Source organism: Engystomops pustulosus, chromosome 4, assembly GCF_040894005.1.
Source record: "Engystomops pustulosus chromosome 4, aEngPut4.maternal, whole genome shotgun sequence".
NCBI lineage: Eukaryota > Metazoa > Chordata > Amphibia > Anura > Leptodactylidae > Engystomops > Engystomops pustulosus.
Window position 1 is genome coordinate 217,001,758 of NC_092414.1, and position 15,209 is coordinate 217,016,966.

A 15,209-nucleotide genomic window follows, 5' to 3' on the forward strand; every position below is an offset into this window, starting at 1 on the left:
AGAGCGGTGTATCCCCCCCCCCCCTGTATAGTGCAGCGGCAGAGCAGTGTATCCCCCCCCCCCTGTATAGTGCAGCGGCAGAGCAGTGTATTCCCCCCCCCCTGTATAGTGCAGCGGCAGAGCAGTGTATCCCCCCCTGTATAGTGCAGCGGCAGGGCAGTGTATCCCCCCCCCCCCTGTATAGTGCAGCGGCAGAGCAGTGTATCCCCCCCTGTATAGTGCAGCGGCAGGGCAGTGTATCCCCCCCCCCCTGTATAGTGCAGCGGCAGGGCAGTGTATCCCCCCCCCCCTGTATAGTGCAGCGGCAGAGCAGTGTATCCCTCCCTGTATAGTGCAGCGGCAGAGCAGTGTATCCCCCCCCCCCCCCCTGTATAGTGCAGCGGCAGAGCAGTGTATCCCCCCCCCCCCCCTGTATAGTGCAGCGGCAGAGCAGTGTATCCCCCCCCCCCCCTGTATAGTGCAGCGGCAGAGCAGTGTATCCCCCCCCCCTGTATAGTGCAGCGGCAGAGCAGTGTATCCCCCCCCCCTGTATAGTGCAGCGGCAGAGCAGTGTATCCCCCCCTGTATAGTGCAGCGGCAGAGCAGTGTATCCCTCCCTGTATAGTGCAGCGGCAGAGCAGTGTATCCCTCCCTGTATAGTGCAGCGGCAGAGCAGTGTATCCCCCCCCCCCCCCTGTATAGTGCAGCGGCAGAGCAGTGTATCCCCCCCCCCTGTATAGTGCAGCGGCAGAGCAGTGTATCCCCCCCCCTGTATAGTGCAGCGGCAGAGCAGTGTATCCCCCCCCCTGTATAGTGCAGCGGCAGAGCAGTGTATCCCCCCCCTGTATAGTGCAGCGGCAGAGCAGTGTATCCCCCCCCTGTATAGTGCAGCGGCAGAGCAGTGTATCCCCCCCTGTATAGTGCAGCGGCAGAGCAGTGTATCCCCCCCCCCCCCGTATAGTGCAGCGGCAGAGCAGTGTATCCCCCCCCCCCTGTATAGTGCAGCGGCAGAGCAGTGTATCCCCCCCCCCTGTATAGTGCAGCGGCAGAGCAGTGTATCCCCCCCTGTATAGTGCAGCGGCAGAGCAGTGTATCCCCCCCTGTATAGTGCAGCGGCAGAGCAGTGTATCCCCCCCCCTGTATAGTGCAGGGCAGTGTATCCCCCCCCCCCCTGTATAGTGCAGGTCAGTGCACACATCTGCAACAACCCACTGGAAGGCAGGTATCATAATAATACACACCATCCACACTGCAGCCTAACAAATGATAGCAATCCGGGTGGACCGGCAACAGCTGAAAAGCGGACTCAATATCCGACTTCGCCATCGAAGCGCGCAGCAGGAAGACTGCCCGACCAAAGGAGACGTACGACACGGACGCCGTCATTCACAGACAACCCCTTGGGAAGGATAAGTGGTGAATGAGGTGGAACTTCCCCGGCTCCTACTCTGGGACAACGCCCAAAGGGGACAGCCACAGGTTTGAAGGACTGTAAGGATCTTAAGCCCCCCCCCCCTTGCCTGGCGGATGGGCCGCAGCACATAACAGCCGAGTGATTCCCACCGCAGGAGGTGCACTCCTGCTTGTATTTGCACAGCCCATAGAACCTACAGTGGCCCTCAGTGGCCTAATGGCTGGCGGACCGTGGCTGGCACTGCCGGCCTCACTGACTGCTCCCGATTGACAGGGGGGTCGTTGGGACACCATCAGTTGAAGCCATACATCAGCCGCCTTTTCCCGTATGTCATAGTCAACATGAGCGCCCAGAGGGCTAACGCTGCACTACACTGAGGGCGCGTTCACACGTTGCGTTTTGACCTGCGTTTTCATTGCGTTTGAAACGCATATACAACAGCTGAGGGGTGATTTGCCTAATTACATCACTGTTAACATTTCAGTTTACAAAACGCATTGTAAACACGTTTTGTTAACGCATGCGTTAAAATTGAGTTTATAAGCGTAAGGCCGGGGTCACACGTACCGCTAGACGTCCGTTCATAACGCGACGCTAGCGCACAGGGGGAGGTCCTCGGCCCGAACGCACATGCGTTTCCAGAGAAACGCATGCGATCGGCTTAACAATCGCATGCGTTTGGGCCGAGGACCTCCCCCTGTGCGCTAGTGTCGCGCTATGAACGGACGCCTAGCGGTACGTGTGACCGCGGCCACAACGGTAATGTAATTAGGCAAATCACCTCTTATCAGCTGTTGTATATGCGTTTCAAACGCAATGAAAACGCGACCAAAACGCAACGTGTGAACGCGCCCTGAGGGCGCGTTCACACATTCCACTAGCGCCGCATTCATAACGCGACGCTAGCGCGCAGGGGGCGGAGTTTGGGGCGATTGCATATGCGTTTCCAGAGAAACGCATGCGATCGGGTTATTAATCGCATGCGTTTAAACGCAGCGCTAGCGGAACATGTGAATGCGCCCTGAGTCTTTGTGAATAGCTGCAGCAGCAGTGGAAGCCAAAGCAGCTGCCGCGGCACAGACCACAAACACATGCGTTTTCGAAAACACTACCTCAAAAACGCAGATGAGACACTTGGCGATCGAGACACTGTGGCCGGCGCCACACAGGGCGCTTTGTCTGCGCTTGCAAACGCAAACGCAGACAAAGTCGCGCCCACCGGGGCGGGCCTCGGCTCGAGCGCATCGGCGTTTCTATGGAAACGCCTGCGATCGGGAACGAGCCGCCGGTGTTTTGCGTTAATTTAACGCGAAACACCGGCGGCTCGTTCCCGATCGCAGGCGTTTCCATAGAAACGCCGATGCGATCGGGCCGAGGCCCGCCCCGGTGGGCGCGACTTTGTCTGCGTTTGCAAGCGCAGACAAAGCGCCCTGTGTGGCGCCGGCCTAAGGAGATCGGGCCGAGGCCTACCCCGTGCGCTAGCGTCACAGCTGTCTGCAACTTCTGCACGTCAAGCATTGCATTTTTAAAAACGCATCGCAACAGAAACGCAACGTCTTTAAGCAGCCCGTTAAAAAACGCATCCATTTTTGACCGTTTTTCCCAGTTATCTAAAATAAGATGCGTTTTTTTAACGGACTGTTTAAAAACGGGCCTAAAAACGGGTTCAGAACTCCACGTGTGCCAACATCCTCAGGTCGGAGGCACACGTGGCGTTTTGAGCCTGTTTTTAAGCAGTCCATTAAAAACCGCATGTGTCCGTTTTTGACCAGTTTTAATTAAGATAATTGGTAAAACCAGTCAAAAACGGACTACTTAAAAACGGCCTAAAATCAGGTTCAAAACGCCACGTGTGCCGCCAGCCTTAGACTACATTTACACCGCTGTTGCCCGCCATACCATAGCACCGAACATGGCGCACCGTGCCATATGCCGATGAGAAATAGGACATGTCCTATCTTTTCACTGGGTACGGTGCCGCATGTGTGCAGCACCGTACCGCTCCCATAGGCCAGCTGTCACACGATCCACTAGGCGTCCGCTCATAACGCGACGCTAGCGCACAGCGGGTGGTCCTCGGCCTGAACGCACATGCGTTTCCAATGAAAACGCAACCAAAACGCAACATGTGAACACGCCCTTAAGCCAGTGGCACACGTGGTGTTTTTAACCCATTTTTAAAGGTGGTGGCACACATGCCGTCTTGGCTGCATTTGCAAACGCAAACGCAGACCAAGCCGCACCTACCTGGGTGGGCCAATCGCATCAGCTTTTCTATGGAAACGCCTGCGATCGGGAACGAGCCGCCGGTGTTTTGCGTTAAATTAACGTCTCTATAGAAACGCTGATGCGATCGGGCCGCGGCTCACCCCGGTGGGTGCGGCTTTATCTGCGTTTGCGTTTGCAAACACAGACAAAGCGACACGTGTGCCATCACCCTGAGGGCGCGTTCACACGTTGCGTTTTGACCTGCGTTTTCATTGCGTTTGAAACGCATATACAACAGCTGAGGAGGGGTGATTTGCCTAATGACATCACTGTTAACATTTCCATTTTCAAAACGCATCGTAAACGCGATGTTAACGCATGCGTTAACAACGCGGTAACACCTGCATTTGTTAACGCATGCGTTAACATTGCGTTTACAAATGTAACCGATAATGTAATTAGGCAAATCACCTCTCATCAGCTGTTGTATATGCGTTTCAAACGCAATGAAAACGCAGGTCAAAACGCAACGTGTGAACGCGCCCTAAGCTGTTTTTAAGCAGTCCATTAAAAAACGCATGCATTTTTTGAAAACGTATCCTTTTTTTAGTTTTTGTCTGTTTTTCCCCGATTATGATAATTGGGAAAAACCGACAGAAAGTGTATGTGTCAAAAACGCAAAGCACAACGCAACGCACGACGCAACGCGTTGTGTGAACGCTCACTAAGGGCGCGTTCACACATTCAGTTTTTCAGGTGCAGTTTCCACAATAGGAGCGGAGTGAAGAAGAAGGGGCGGAATAGTTTCTTCTCTCCCATTATCATCCACACCTGCTTTTAGCTTTGAAAACTGCATCGGAAAAACTAAACATGTGAATACGGCCTCAAGACCTCCACCTCCAAAGTATGTCTGACAACCACAACCTGGGCTCTGCACTGACGATGTGTTAGGGAGGTCCAGCTGAGGTATAATGAGGTATAATGAGGTATAATGAGGTGTCAGGTGGAGAGATGTCCATGTGATGGGTGGGGTATAAAGCTCGGCTCCTCCACCACCTCCTTGTATGACTTGTGTCCTGCAGGCAGGATGGAGCTCTGGGTCAGGTGGTTGGTACTGGTTCTTCTCTATGGATCGGGCTTTGGCAGTGTCTTGGCTAGACAGCGGCGTCAGTCAGATGCTTGGTGGAGGAGTCATCAGCCTGGATGGGGACAACCTGCATCTAGACTGGGCTCCTCTAGAGGAAACCCTTGGGCCCAGCCAGTGTCTGGTTTTGGGCCTTCAAGGGGTGCTGCACCTGTGTCTGGTTGGGGCTCCAGGTATATTGGAGGAGCCCATCAGTCCCGGCAGCTTCCACCCTCATCCTCCCCCATCAGTGTGCAGTGTGCGGAGGACAGGATGGTGGTGACTGTAGTCAGGGACTTCTATGGTAATGGAAAGCTGGTGAAGCCCTCAGACCTGAGCCTGGGGTCCTGCCAACCTACTGCCGTACAACCCAATGATGTGGTGTTTCAAAATGGCCTTCAGGAGTGTGGGAGCGATGTAGAGGTAAGAGTCCTGACTATACTCAAACCCTTTCTATCCATAATGGGCATCAGCCATTAGTCAGGTGGACCTTTAGGCCCTATTTCATGCTTCTGTGAGGTTAGTTACCTGTACCCTCTGGTCAGAACAGACATGTTGCTTGATAAGTGGATCCAGTCCATGTATCTTGTAAGTCTATGTGATGCCTTGTACCTTCCCAACACTTCCTAAGTCATAAATACTGTAGTATTCAGACCCATCAGAGAAAATCAATTTGGGGGACCACTCTTCATTATTCCGCAGGAAATGTAATCTAGCAGCCTCCAAATTGTGGTGTTTTCTGGTTCGCCCCTGGTGTTCAGTATTGCATTGAGTCAGGGCCCACCGGAGGATCCTTTGGAACTCTGATGGGCCAGTCCAACACTGTATTCTAAGCTTGAGTCTAACCGTCTTATGTTCCTCATTTAGATGGATCCAGACTGGCTTATCTACAAGATCAACCTGCATTACGCCCCAACTCCCTCCAGCAATGTGCCCATCATCAGATCCAACCCTGCCACGGTCCCCATCCACTGCTATTACCCACGGTTAGTCTAAATCTGAAACTATAAATAGATGTAGTTATCCTTATAGGGGTTTTCCCCATGAACAAAAGTTGAGTCATATCCCATGGATGGGGCTTAACTTGCTGATCAGAGGGGTCTCCGTGCTGACGTCACCACAGATCATGATAACAAATGGTCCAACGGACCCGTCATCGTTCCGTCAGACTAATGGAGCAGATGACCGCGCTTGGCAATCTCCATCAGCTCCAAGGAGATCAATGGAGCAGCACAGTCGTGCACGGCCACCTGCCCCATTAGTCTGACGGAGCGACAAGGGGTCCGACTACCTATCATGTGTCTCAGCACTGAGACTCCCACAGATCAGCAAGTTGGGGGGCCTTACATTTGTTCATGGGGAAAACCCCTTAAGTAAAATGTGTATTTAGCCACAATTTGGGTGTATGGGGAATGATGGTGCCCTCAATGGTTTCTTCTAGAAGCAATTCTTTTAGGTCACCATCATGTACAATGCCTCTGCATACTCTACATGGGCCCAGAAGTCTATGGATGCCATGTTCTGTTACAAAGATGGATACAAATGTTTACATATCTTAAATAGAACCAGTCAAGGTAGAACAAAATCCAACTTGGTCAGTAATTGAGGTCTGTCTTCTCTAGTCATGGTAACGTGAGCAGTAATGCCATCAAGCCAACATGGAGTCCCTACAGCACCACAGTGACCTCAGAAGAGCGGCTGACCTTCTCCTTGCGTCTCATGAATGGTAAGAAGACCTTCTTGTACTGGGTGATGAGGCAGTCTATAGGTGACTACTAATACTCCAATATCTCCTTAGATGACTGGAGTGGCCCCAGGGACTCTCTGGTCTTCCAGCTCGGTGACCTGTTCTACATTGAAGCCTCTCTGGACACTAAGAACCATGAGCCCATGATGCTGTTTGTGGATAGTTGTGTGGCCACCACTAATGAAGATGTGACCTCCACTCCTCGCTATGAGATCATCTCCAACAATGGGTGAGATTCTACCATCAATCCTGTAGTAGCCTTCATGTAGTCCATACCTACAACTAATCTCCTCTCCCACAGGTGCCTGATGGATGGGATGGAAGAAGATTCCTCTTCAGTCTTTGTTTCTCCAAGATCTCAACCCAATGTTCTCCACTTCATGGTTGATGCCTTCAGATTTACAGACAATGCGGTCTCTCTGGTATGGACTTGGTTACCATAATTTCAATGTGGACTAACTTGTATCCTAGCACATGGTTGTGTAGAGTGATGTGATAGGAGTTCTGGCTTGGTGACTTACCACTGTATAGATCTTCTCCTAAGGCCACTTACATGTGATGCTTTGTGTTTTTGTTGCATTATTTTACGCATTCCAAAGGCTTCATTGATCATACGGAGGTTACACTGTATTTCCATTGCATTTTCTAAAATGTATTGCATGTAATAACTGGATGCTTGTTACTGATCACATGCATTTCTACTGCAAGATGGCTGTGATGGGTCTGAGCCCACTCGCTGTTTTATCTGGATTGCGTTTTGAGAAGAAATGCTTGAACATGTCTAAGACTTGGTTACATGTGTAAAAGGTGTAACATTTCGGTCACCGCCACCTATCTATAGCTGGCTCATCTGGAAAGGGCTGTTCCCTGAATCCTGTTCATTACAGAGAACACATCTAGTCAAGAGCAACAGTCTTAAAAGGCATCTACCACCAGGATGATACTCTATGCAAATCAGCCTGAGGGGCTTCAGTCTCCATTACTGCCAAGGGGGCCCCTCAGGTTCATTTGCATTCAGTCCATCCTGGTGGTAGATGCCCTTTAAGTGCACAGAAATGTTTGCTTTAGCTGTAATGTCTTCCCAGATCTACATCACATGTTCCCTGAGAGCTGCTGCCATCAACCAGACCCCAGATCCAATGAACAAGGCCTGCTCCTACAACAAGGCATCTAGCAGGTAAGGCCATGTACAAGGCTGTCTGAAAAGACTTTACAACCATTGTTGGTGCCTTGGAGGATTACTTAATGGCTACATCTCTTCTAGTTGGTTTCCTATTGAAGGTCCAAGTGGGATCTGCCAATGCTGCGCCACCGGGAACTGCGCTACTGCCGGAGGCCAGAGAATGTCCTGGGGCTCATCACATGGTAGACCAAGAGGATTGGGGAAGAGAGATACTGGTGAGAGTTGTAAGAGACTACATCTCCATATAGACTAGATGTGGCTAGCAAAGTGCACATGTTCCTCCCCTCGTCAATATATCTAGATCGGAGATGTGTTAGCATGGATTTTGGACAGATGTATTTGAAATAGCACCGCTTAGTGGTTGTACCCACTGTCTAGAAACTCCTGGTCTGTCACTCTAGTTATGAGCACAAATTATGTCACAATGCCAAGCAGCTAGTTGTATGACAAGGTCCTTAATAATTTTCTATTCTATCGACTACAGGCACAGAGATCCCTCAAACCTCTGACTTTGATAATACTTTCACTCTTTTCTCTTCCTGCAGGATCCCATGTAGAGAAGCATGGCCGGGCCACACTGGGTCCTCTTCTGATGACCGGAGCCAAGTCCAACCCGATCTCCGGAGCAGGAACCTCCCAAGCTTCCAGGATGAGCGCAGGACGGGAACCTCTACAGCTGTGGGTGCTGGTGGCCATCGGCTCCGTCTCTGCGGTGGTTGTGGCTGTTGTCCTCACTATTGTTGGGAAATGTCTTCTGGGGAGATTTTCCCACAAAGAATCTGTAGAAATAAACAATTTTTGATAAACTGTCTTGTTCATGGGTCTCCTTGAGATGGTCTATCCTTGTGTCAGGGTTAAAACTATGCACCTCCAAAGGCAGACATGGGAAGCCGTTGTTCCCTGAGTAGATAAATACTGGGGTTTGTGTTGGTAAACCGCTCTCCAATATGCATCCCATTCTCGTAGCCTCTTGGTCCACTTATGGTTTAAAAAAAATCTCAGCCAGGTCCACTACATGTTCAACTATGACACGTAGACTATGCCTCCCATTACCATTGGGAAACCTCCAGTCTAAAGAGACAAGCCAGCCACAACTACGTTGAATGTGGCCTCAGATCTCTGATACATCTGCATCTCCATTCTAAGATTCATCTTATTTGCAGATCAAGACTTCGTACATTACACTCCTGGATCACCAGGAACCCCAACATGCTGAGTTTTCCTTTAGGCTTGTGTCAATCAAGCACATTGGGAGGAATCTAAACAAAAGTAACATCGCTCTGATCTCATGTAGCGACTGTTGGAACTGAACTCCAAAAATGAGCAACTGACTGGAGGGCGAATTGGGTAACTCTGGGTTCTCATCATAAAACCAGATGTCCTGCAACAATGTAATTACACAAGTTCTTATCTACAACACGAGATGCCTAATGGACACTATGTGGGCACATTCTGGTTTTGGGCCTTGTTCATATTGATGCAGTGTACCCATACTTGAGCAATTCATGTTGCAACTATTGGTTTTGGGTCAAGTTCTCACCTGTGTGAAGATTTCCCCCCTCACTATCAGATGTGTAACGGATCTTCTGACCTTCCATTTTTAGTTTCTTTGACACTCCTTAAACTGCAAGGCCAGAACAAGGTGTGAGCAGAGCCTTAAAGGGTTGTCACAAGTTTCCTATACCCATCCTTGGATGTGAGGCAAGCTGATCCGTGGTGCTATGACCAGAGGTCCTCTTTAATTGACCAGTTAAGTCTGCATCTTACAGCTCCATATACAGTTCAACTTTGGAAGCTCCAATAGACCTGTACTGGAGAAGGATGACGAGCTGCTACTTGAATAGCTTGGGCTAAAGCCTTCTGAGAAAGTAGTCATGGCCCTAAATTGTGAGAGACACAAATCTTCTCTTCTCACATGTGTCCCTCTGGTTTGCCAGATGTGTTTATCACATACAGAGATACAAGTGCAATCATATTATGGGGAGCAGAAGACTTTGTCAGGTGGGAGGAGTTACTGCAGCGAGTCAGTATCTACAGGACCTCTCCTTCTCCAGGACCTCTGCAATTCTCCCTGGCAGCTCACTCACCTCCTGCACCAGATCCTGACTGATCGCCGTCCATTCCTGCACTATCACTGCTGCATTCTGTCACAATGTGTTGGGTTTTGTTTGTCCCCCGTCTCTTGATGATTGACCACAAGTTCTCAATGGGATAAGATCTTGGGAGTTTCCAGGCCATGGACCCAGAGTCTCTGTGTTCTGTCCCCGGAGCCATTTAGTTCTCCCCTTTATGGCCGGTGCTCCATCATGCTGGAGGAGGCATTGCTCATCACCATCTGCTCCTGGAGGGTTGGGAGAAGTGGCTCCTGGAGGTCATTCTGCTCCCATTCTTTATTCATGGAGGTGTTTTTAGGCCGATTCCCTTGGCTGAGAAGCCGCCCCCCCACATGAATGGCTGCAGGAGGCTTTAAGGCGTGTTCACATGTTGCGTTTTGTGTGCGCTTTAATTGCGTTTAAATTGCATTACAACAGCTGAGGAAAAGTGATTTGCCTAATTACATTCCTGTTTCCATTTGTTAACACATTAACGCATTGTTAATGCATGCGTTAACATTGCATTTACGGTGCGTTTCATAAACGGAAAGGTTAACAGTTGGCATGAGACAAGACTGGTGGCATCGCTCACCAACAAGATGTTTTCCAGATGTTCCAAACAATCGGAAAGGGGATTCATCAGAGACAATGCCTTTCCCCCAGTCCTCAGCGTCCACTCCCTGCACCTCCTGCAGAATATCCGTCTGTCCCTGATGGGTTCTGGAGAGAAGCGGCTTCTGTGCTGCCCTCCTGGACACCAGGCCTTGCTCCAGGAGTCTCCGCAGTGTCACAGTGCGTGCAGATGCCTCACACCTGCTGCTGCCATTCCTGAGCTCTGCAATGCTGGGAGCCCCATCCCAAAGCTGAGACACTTGTAAGAGCCGGTCCTGGTGCTTAAGCTGGTGCCACACGTGGCGCTTTTGTCTGCGCTTGCAAACGTAGACAAAGTCGCGCCCACCGGGGCGGGCCTCGGCCCGATCGCATGGGCGTGACTTTGTCTGCGTTTGAGTTTGCAAGCGCAGACAAAAGCGCCACATGTGGCGCCGGCCTTACTGGTCCTTCTTGGGCACCCCGGAGCCTTTTTGGCAACAACGGAACTTCTATCCTTGAATTCCTTGATGATTCCTTTGAAAACGGCATCAGAAAAACTAAACAAGACCTCCACCACCAATGTATGGGCGCGGTCACACGTACCGCTAAGCGTCTTAACGCGACGCTAGTGCACAGGGGGAGGTCCTCGGCCCGAACGCACATGCGTTTCCAGGGAAACGCATGTGATTGTTAAGCCGATCGCATGCGTTTCTCTGGAAACGCATGTGCTTCGGGCCGAGGACCTCCCCCTGTGCACTAGCGTCGTGTTATGAACAGACGTCTAGCGGTACGTGTGACCGCAGCCAATGTCTCACAACCACAACCACAGCTCTGCACTGATGATGTGTCCAGCTGAAGTATAATGAGGTATAATGAGGTGTAATGAGGTGGAGAGATGTCCATGTGATGGGTTGGGTATAAAGCTCAGCTCCTCCACCACCTCCTTGTATGACTTGTGTCCTGCAGGCAGGATGGAGCTCTGGGTCAGGTGGTTGGTACTGGTTCTTCTCTATGGATCGGGCTTTGGCAGTGTCTTGGCTAGACAGCGGCGTCAGTCAGATGCTTGGTGGAGGAGTCATCAGCCTGGATGGGGACAACCTGCATCTAGACTGGGCTCCTCTAGAGGAAACCCTTGGGCTCAGCCAGTGTCTGGTTTTGGGCCTTCAAGGGGTGCTGCACCTGTGTCTGGTTGGGGCTCCAGGTATATTGGAGGAGCCCATCAGTCCCGGCAGCTTCCACCTTCATCCTCCCCCATCAGTCTGCAGTGTGCGGAGGACAGGATGGTGGTGACTGTAGTCAGGGACTTCTATGGTAATGGAAAGCTGGTGAAGCCCTCAGACCTGACCCTGGGATCCTGCCAACCTACTGCCGTACAACCCAATGATGTGGTGTTTCAAAATGGCCTTCAGGAATGTGGGAGCGATGTAGAGGTAAGAGTCCTGACTATACTCAAACCCTTTCTTTCCATAATGGGCGTCAGCCATTATTCAGGTGGACCTTTAGGCCCTATTGCATGCTTCTGTGAGGTAAGTTACCTGTACCCTCTGTTCAGAACAGACATGTTGCTTGATAAGTGGAACCTGTCAATGTATCTTGTATCCTCCTAACACTTTCTAAGTGATAAATACTGTAGTATTCTAGCAGTGTCGGACTGGGTTACCTCAGATCCATCAGAGAAAATCAATTTGGGGGCCCACTCCATTATTCCCCAGGAAATGTAATCTAGCAGCCTCCAAATTGTGGTGATTTCTGATTTTGCCCCTGGTGTTCAGTATTGCCTTGATCCAGGGCCCACCGGAGGATCCTCTGGTACTCTGATGGGCCAGTCCAACACTGTATTCTAGGCTAATGAGTGTAACCGTCTTGTATTCCTCATTTAGATGGATCCAGACTGGCTTATATACAAGATCAACCTGCACTACGCCCCAACTCCCTCCAGCAATGTGCCCATCATCCGATCCAACCCTGCCACGGTCCCCATCCACTGCTATTACCCACGGTTAGTCTAGATCTGCTAAACTATAAATAGATGTAGTTATCCTTCAAGAGGTTTTCCCCATGAACGAAGTTAAGCCCTATACATGGGATAGGACTTAACTTGCTAATCACAGGGGTCTCCACAGATGAGATCACCACAGATCATGATAACGAGTGGTCCATTGGACCCCTCATTGCTCCGTCAGACTAATTGAGCAGACGGCCGCGCTTGGCAATCTCAATCAGCGCCAAGGAGATCAATGGAGCAGCACGGCCGCCTGCCCCATTAGTCTGACGGAGCGACAAGGGGTCTGACTACCCTTTGTTTTAGTGCCGAGACCCCCGATCACGAACACTCCCGCAGATCAGCAAGTTGGGGGCCTAACTTTTGTTCAAGTAAAAGATGTGTACATTATCCACAGTTTGTGTATGGGGAATGATGGTGCCTTCAATGGTTTCTTCTAGAAGCAATGCTTTTGGGTCACCATCATGTACAATGCCTCTGTATACGGGCCCAGAAATCTATGGATGCCATGTTCTATTACAAAGATGGATACAAATGTTTAAGATTTGTAAATGGAACCATTTCAAGGTAGAACAAAATCCAACTTGGCCAGTTAATTGAGGTTTGTCTTCTCTAGACATGGTAATGTGAGCAGTAATGCCATCAAGCCAACATGGAGTCCCTACAGCACCACAGTGACCTCAGAAGAGCGGCTGACCTTCTCCTTGCGTCTCATGAATGGTAAGAAGACCTTCTTGTACTGGGTAATGGTGCAGTCTCTAGGTGACTACTTATACTCCAATATCTCCTTAGATGACTGGAGTGGCCCCAGGGACTCTCTGGTCTTCCAGCTCGGTGACATGTTCTACATTGAAGCCTCTCTGGACACTAAGAACCATGAGCCCATGATGCTGTTTGTGGATAGTTGTGTGGCCACCACTAATGAAGATGTGACCTCCACTCCTCGCTATGAGATCATCTCCTACAATGGGTGAGATTCTACCATCAATCCTGTAGTAGCCTTCATGTAGTCCATATCTACAACTAATCTCCTCTCCCACAGGTGCTTGATGGATGGGATGGAAGAAGATTCCTCTGCAGTCTTTGTTTCTCCAAGATCTGAAGCTAATATTCTCCGCTTCATGGTTGACGCCTTCAGATTTACAGACAGTGCGGTTTCTCTGGTATGGATTTTTTTTTCCATGATTTCAACGTGGACTAACTTGGATACTAGCAAATAGTTGTGTAGAGTGATGCGATAGGAGTTCTTGCTTAGTGATTTACCACTATAGATCTCCTAAGGCCGTTTTCATGTGATACTTTGTGTTTTTTGTTGAATTATTTTATGCATTCCAGACTTCAGCCCTGATCACATACGGAGGTTACAATGTAGTTCCATTGCATTTGCTGAAATGCAATGTAACCTCAGCATTTGGTCAGGGTTCAAGCCTTTGGAATGTGTCAAACACAACGCATCATGTGAACATGGCCTGAGGCTGCATCCAATTTCTGCCTGCAATGGTCAAAAATTCAATCCGGACAGAACTGGCTCCGTATGCTGAAATGCAGATATGATCAGTAACAAGCACCTGGTGTGTTGCGTGTGATAACTGGATGCTTGCTACTGATCAGATGCATTTATAATGCAAGATGGTTGTGATGGGTCCGAGCCCACTCGCTGTTCTGTCTGGATTGCATTTTGAGAAGGAATCCTTGAACACTAAGGCTTGGTGATGACCTATGTTAAAGGTGGAAAATTTTGGTCACCACCACCTAATTATAGCTGGCTAATGTGGAAAGTGCTGTTCCCCAAATCCTGTTCGTTAGACTAAGGCAGTTGCTCTTGACTACATGTGTTCTCAAAGGGCATCTACCACCAGAATGATTCTCTATGCAAATCATCCTTCAGGCTCCATTACTGCCTATGGGAGCCCCTCAGGTTCATCTGCATATAGTCCTACATCCTTTAGCTGTAATGTCTTCCTAGATCTACATCACGTGTTCCCTGAGAGCTGCTGCCTTCAACCAGAGCCCAGATCCAATGAACAAGGCCTGCTCCTACAGCAAGGCATCTAGCAGGTAGGACCACATAAAAGGTTGTCTAATGACTTTACAACCACTGATGTTTACTTAATAGCTACACCTCTTCCAGTTGGTCTCCTATTGAAGGTCCAAGTGGGATCTGCCAATGCTGCGCCACCGGGAACTGCGCTACTGCCGGAGGCCAGAGAATGTCCTGGGGCTCATCACATGGTAGACCAAGAGGATTGGGGAAGAGGGATACTGGTGAGTTTTGAAGAGACTACATCTCCATATAGACTAGATGTGGCTAGCAAAGTGCACATGTTCCTCCCCTCTTCCATATATCTAGATCTGAGATGTATTAGCATTTATTCCGGATAGATGTATTTGAAATACTACGGCTTAGTGGTTGTACCCACTGTCTAGAAACTCCTGGTCTGTCTCTAGTTATGAGCACAAATTATGGCGCAATGCCAAGCAGCTAATTGTATTACAAGGTCTTTAATATTTTTCTATTCTATTGACTACAGGCACAGAGAAACTTGTTGGGTGTCAAGAAAACCCTCAAACCTCTACGACTTTGATAATACTTTCACTCTTTTCTCAGTATCCCATGTAGAGAAGCATGGCCGGGCCACACTGGGTCCTCTCCTAGTGACTGGAGCCAAGTCCAACCAGATCTCCGGAGCAGGAACCTCCCAAGCGTCCAGGATGAGCGCAGGACGGGAACCTCTACAGCTGTGGGTGCTGGTGGCCATCGGCTCCGTCTCTGCGGTGGTTGTGGCTGTTGTCCTCACTATTGTTGGGAAATGTCTTCTGGGGAGATTTTCCCACAACGAATCTGTTGAAATAAACAATTTTTGATAAA

The 15,209-nt window shown here is 49.8% G+C and overlaps 2 protein-coding genes across 2 annotated transcripts; both read left to right on the top strand.

Moving 5' to 3' along the window:
- Positions 1–4,650: 4,650 nt before the first annotated feature.
- On the top strand, positions 4,651–8,460 carry LOC140128336 (zona pellucida sperm-binding protein 3-like). Its single transcript, XM_072149964.1, has 8 exons — positions 4,651–5,147; positions 5,592–5,710; positions 6,347–6,450; positions 6,523–6,700; positions 6,773–6,893; positions 7,557–7,648; positions 7,736–7,869; positions 8,200–8,460. The coding sequence occupies exons 1-8, from the start codon at positions 4,689–4,691 to the stop codon at positions 8,454–8,456; spliced, it is 1,464 nt and encodes a 487-aa protein (XP_072006065.1). The 5' UTR covers positions 4,651–4,688; the 3' UTR covers positions 8,457–8,460.
- A 2,805-nt stretch (positions 8,461–11,265) lies between these two features.
- Positions 11,266–15,209, top strand: LOC140128339 (zona pellucida sperm-binding protein 3-like). Its single transcript, XM_072149971.1, has 8 exons — positions 11,266–11,768; positions 12,219–12,337; positions 12,957–13,060; positions 13,133–13,310; positions 13,383–13,503; positions 14,307–14,398; positions 14,472–14,605; positions 14,949–15,209. The coding sequence occupies exons 1-8, from the start codon at positions 11,310–11,312 to the stop codon at positions 15,203–15,205; spliced, it is 1,464 nt and encodes a 487-aa protein (XP_072006072.1). The 5' UTR covers positions 11,266–11,309; the 3' UTR covers positions 15,206–15,209.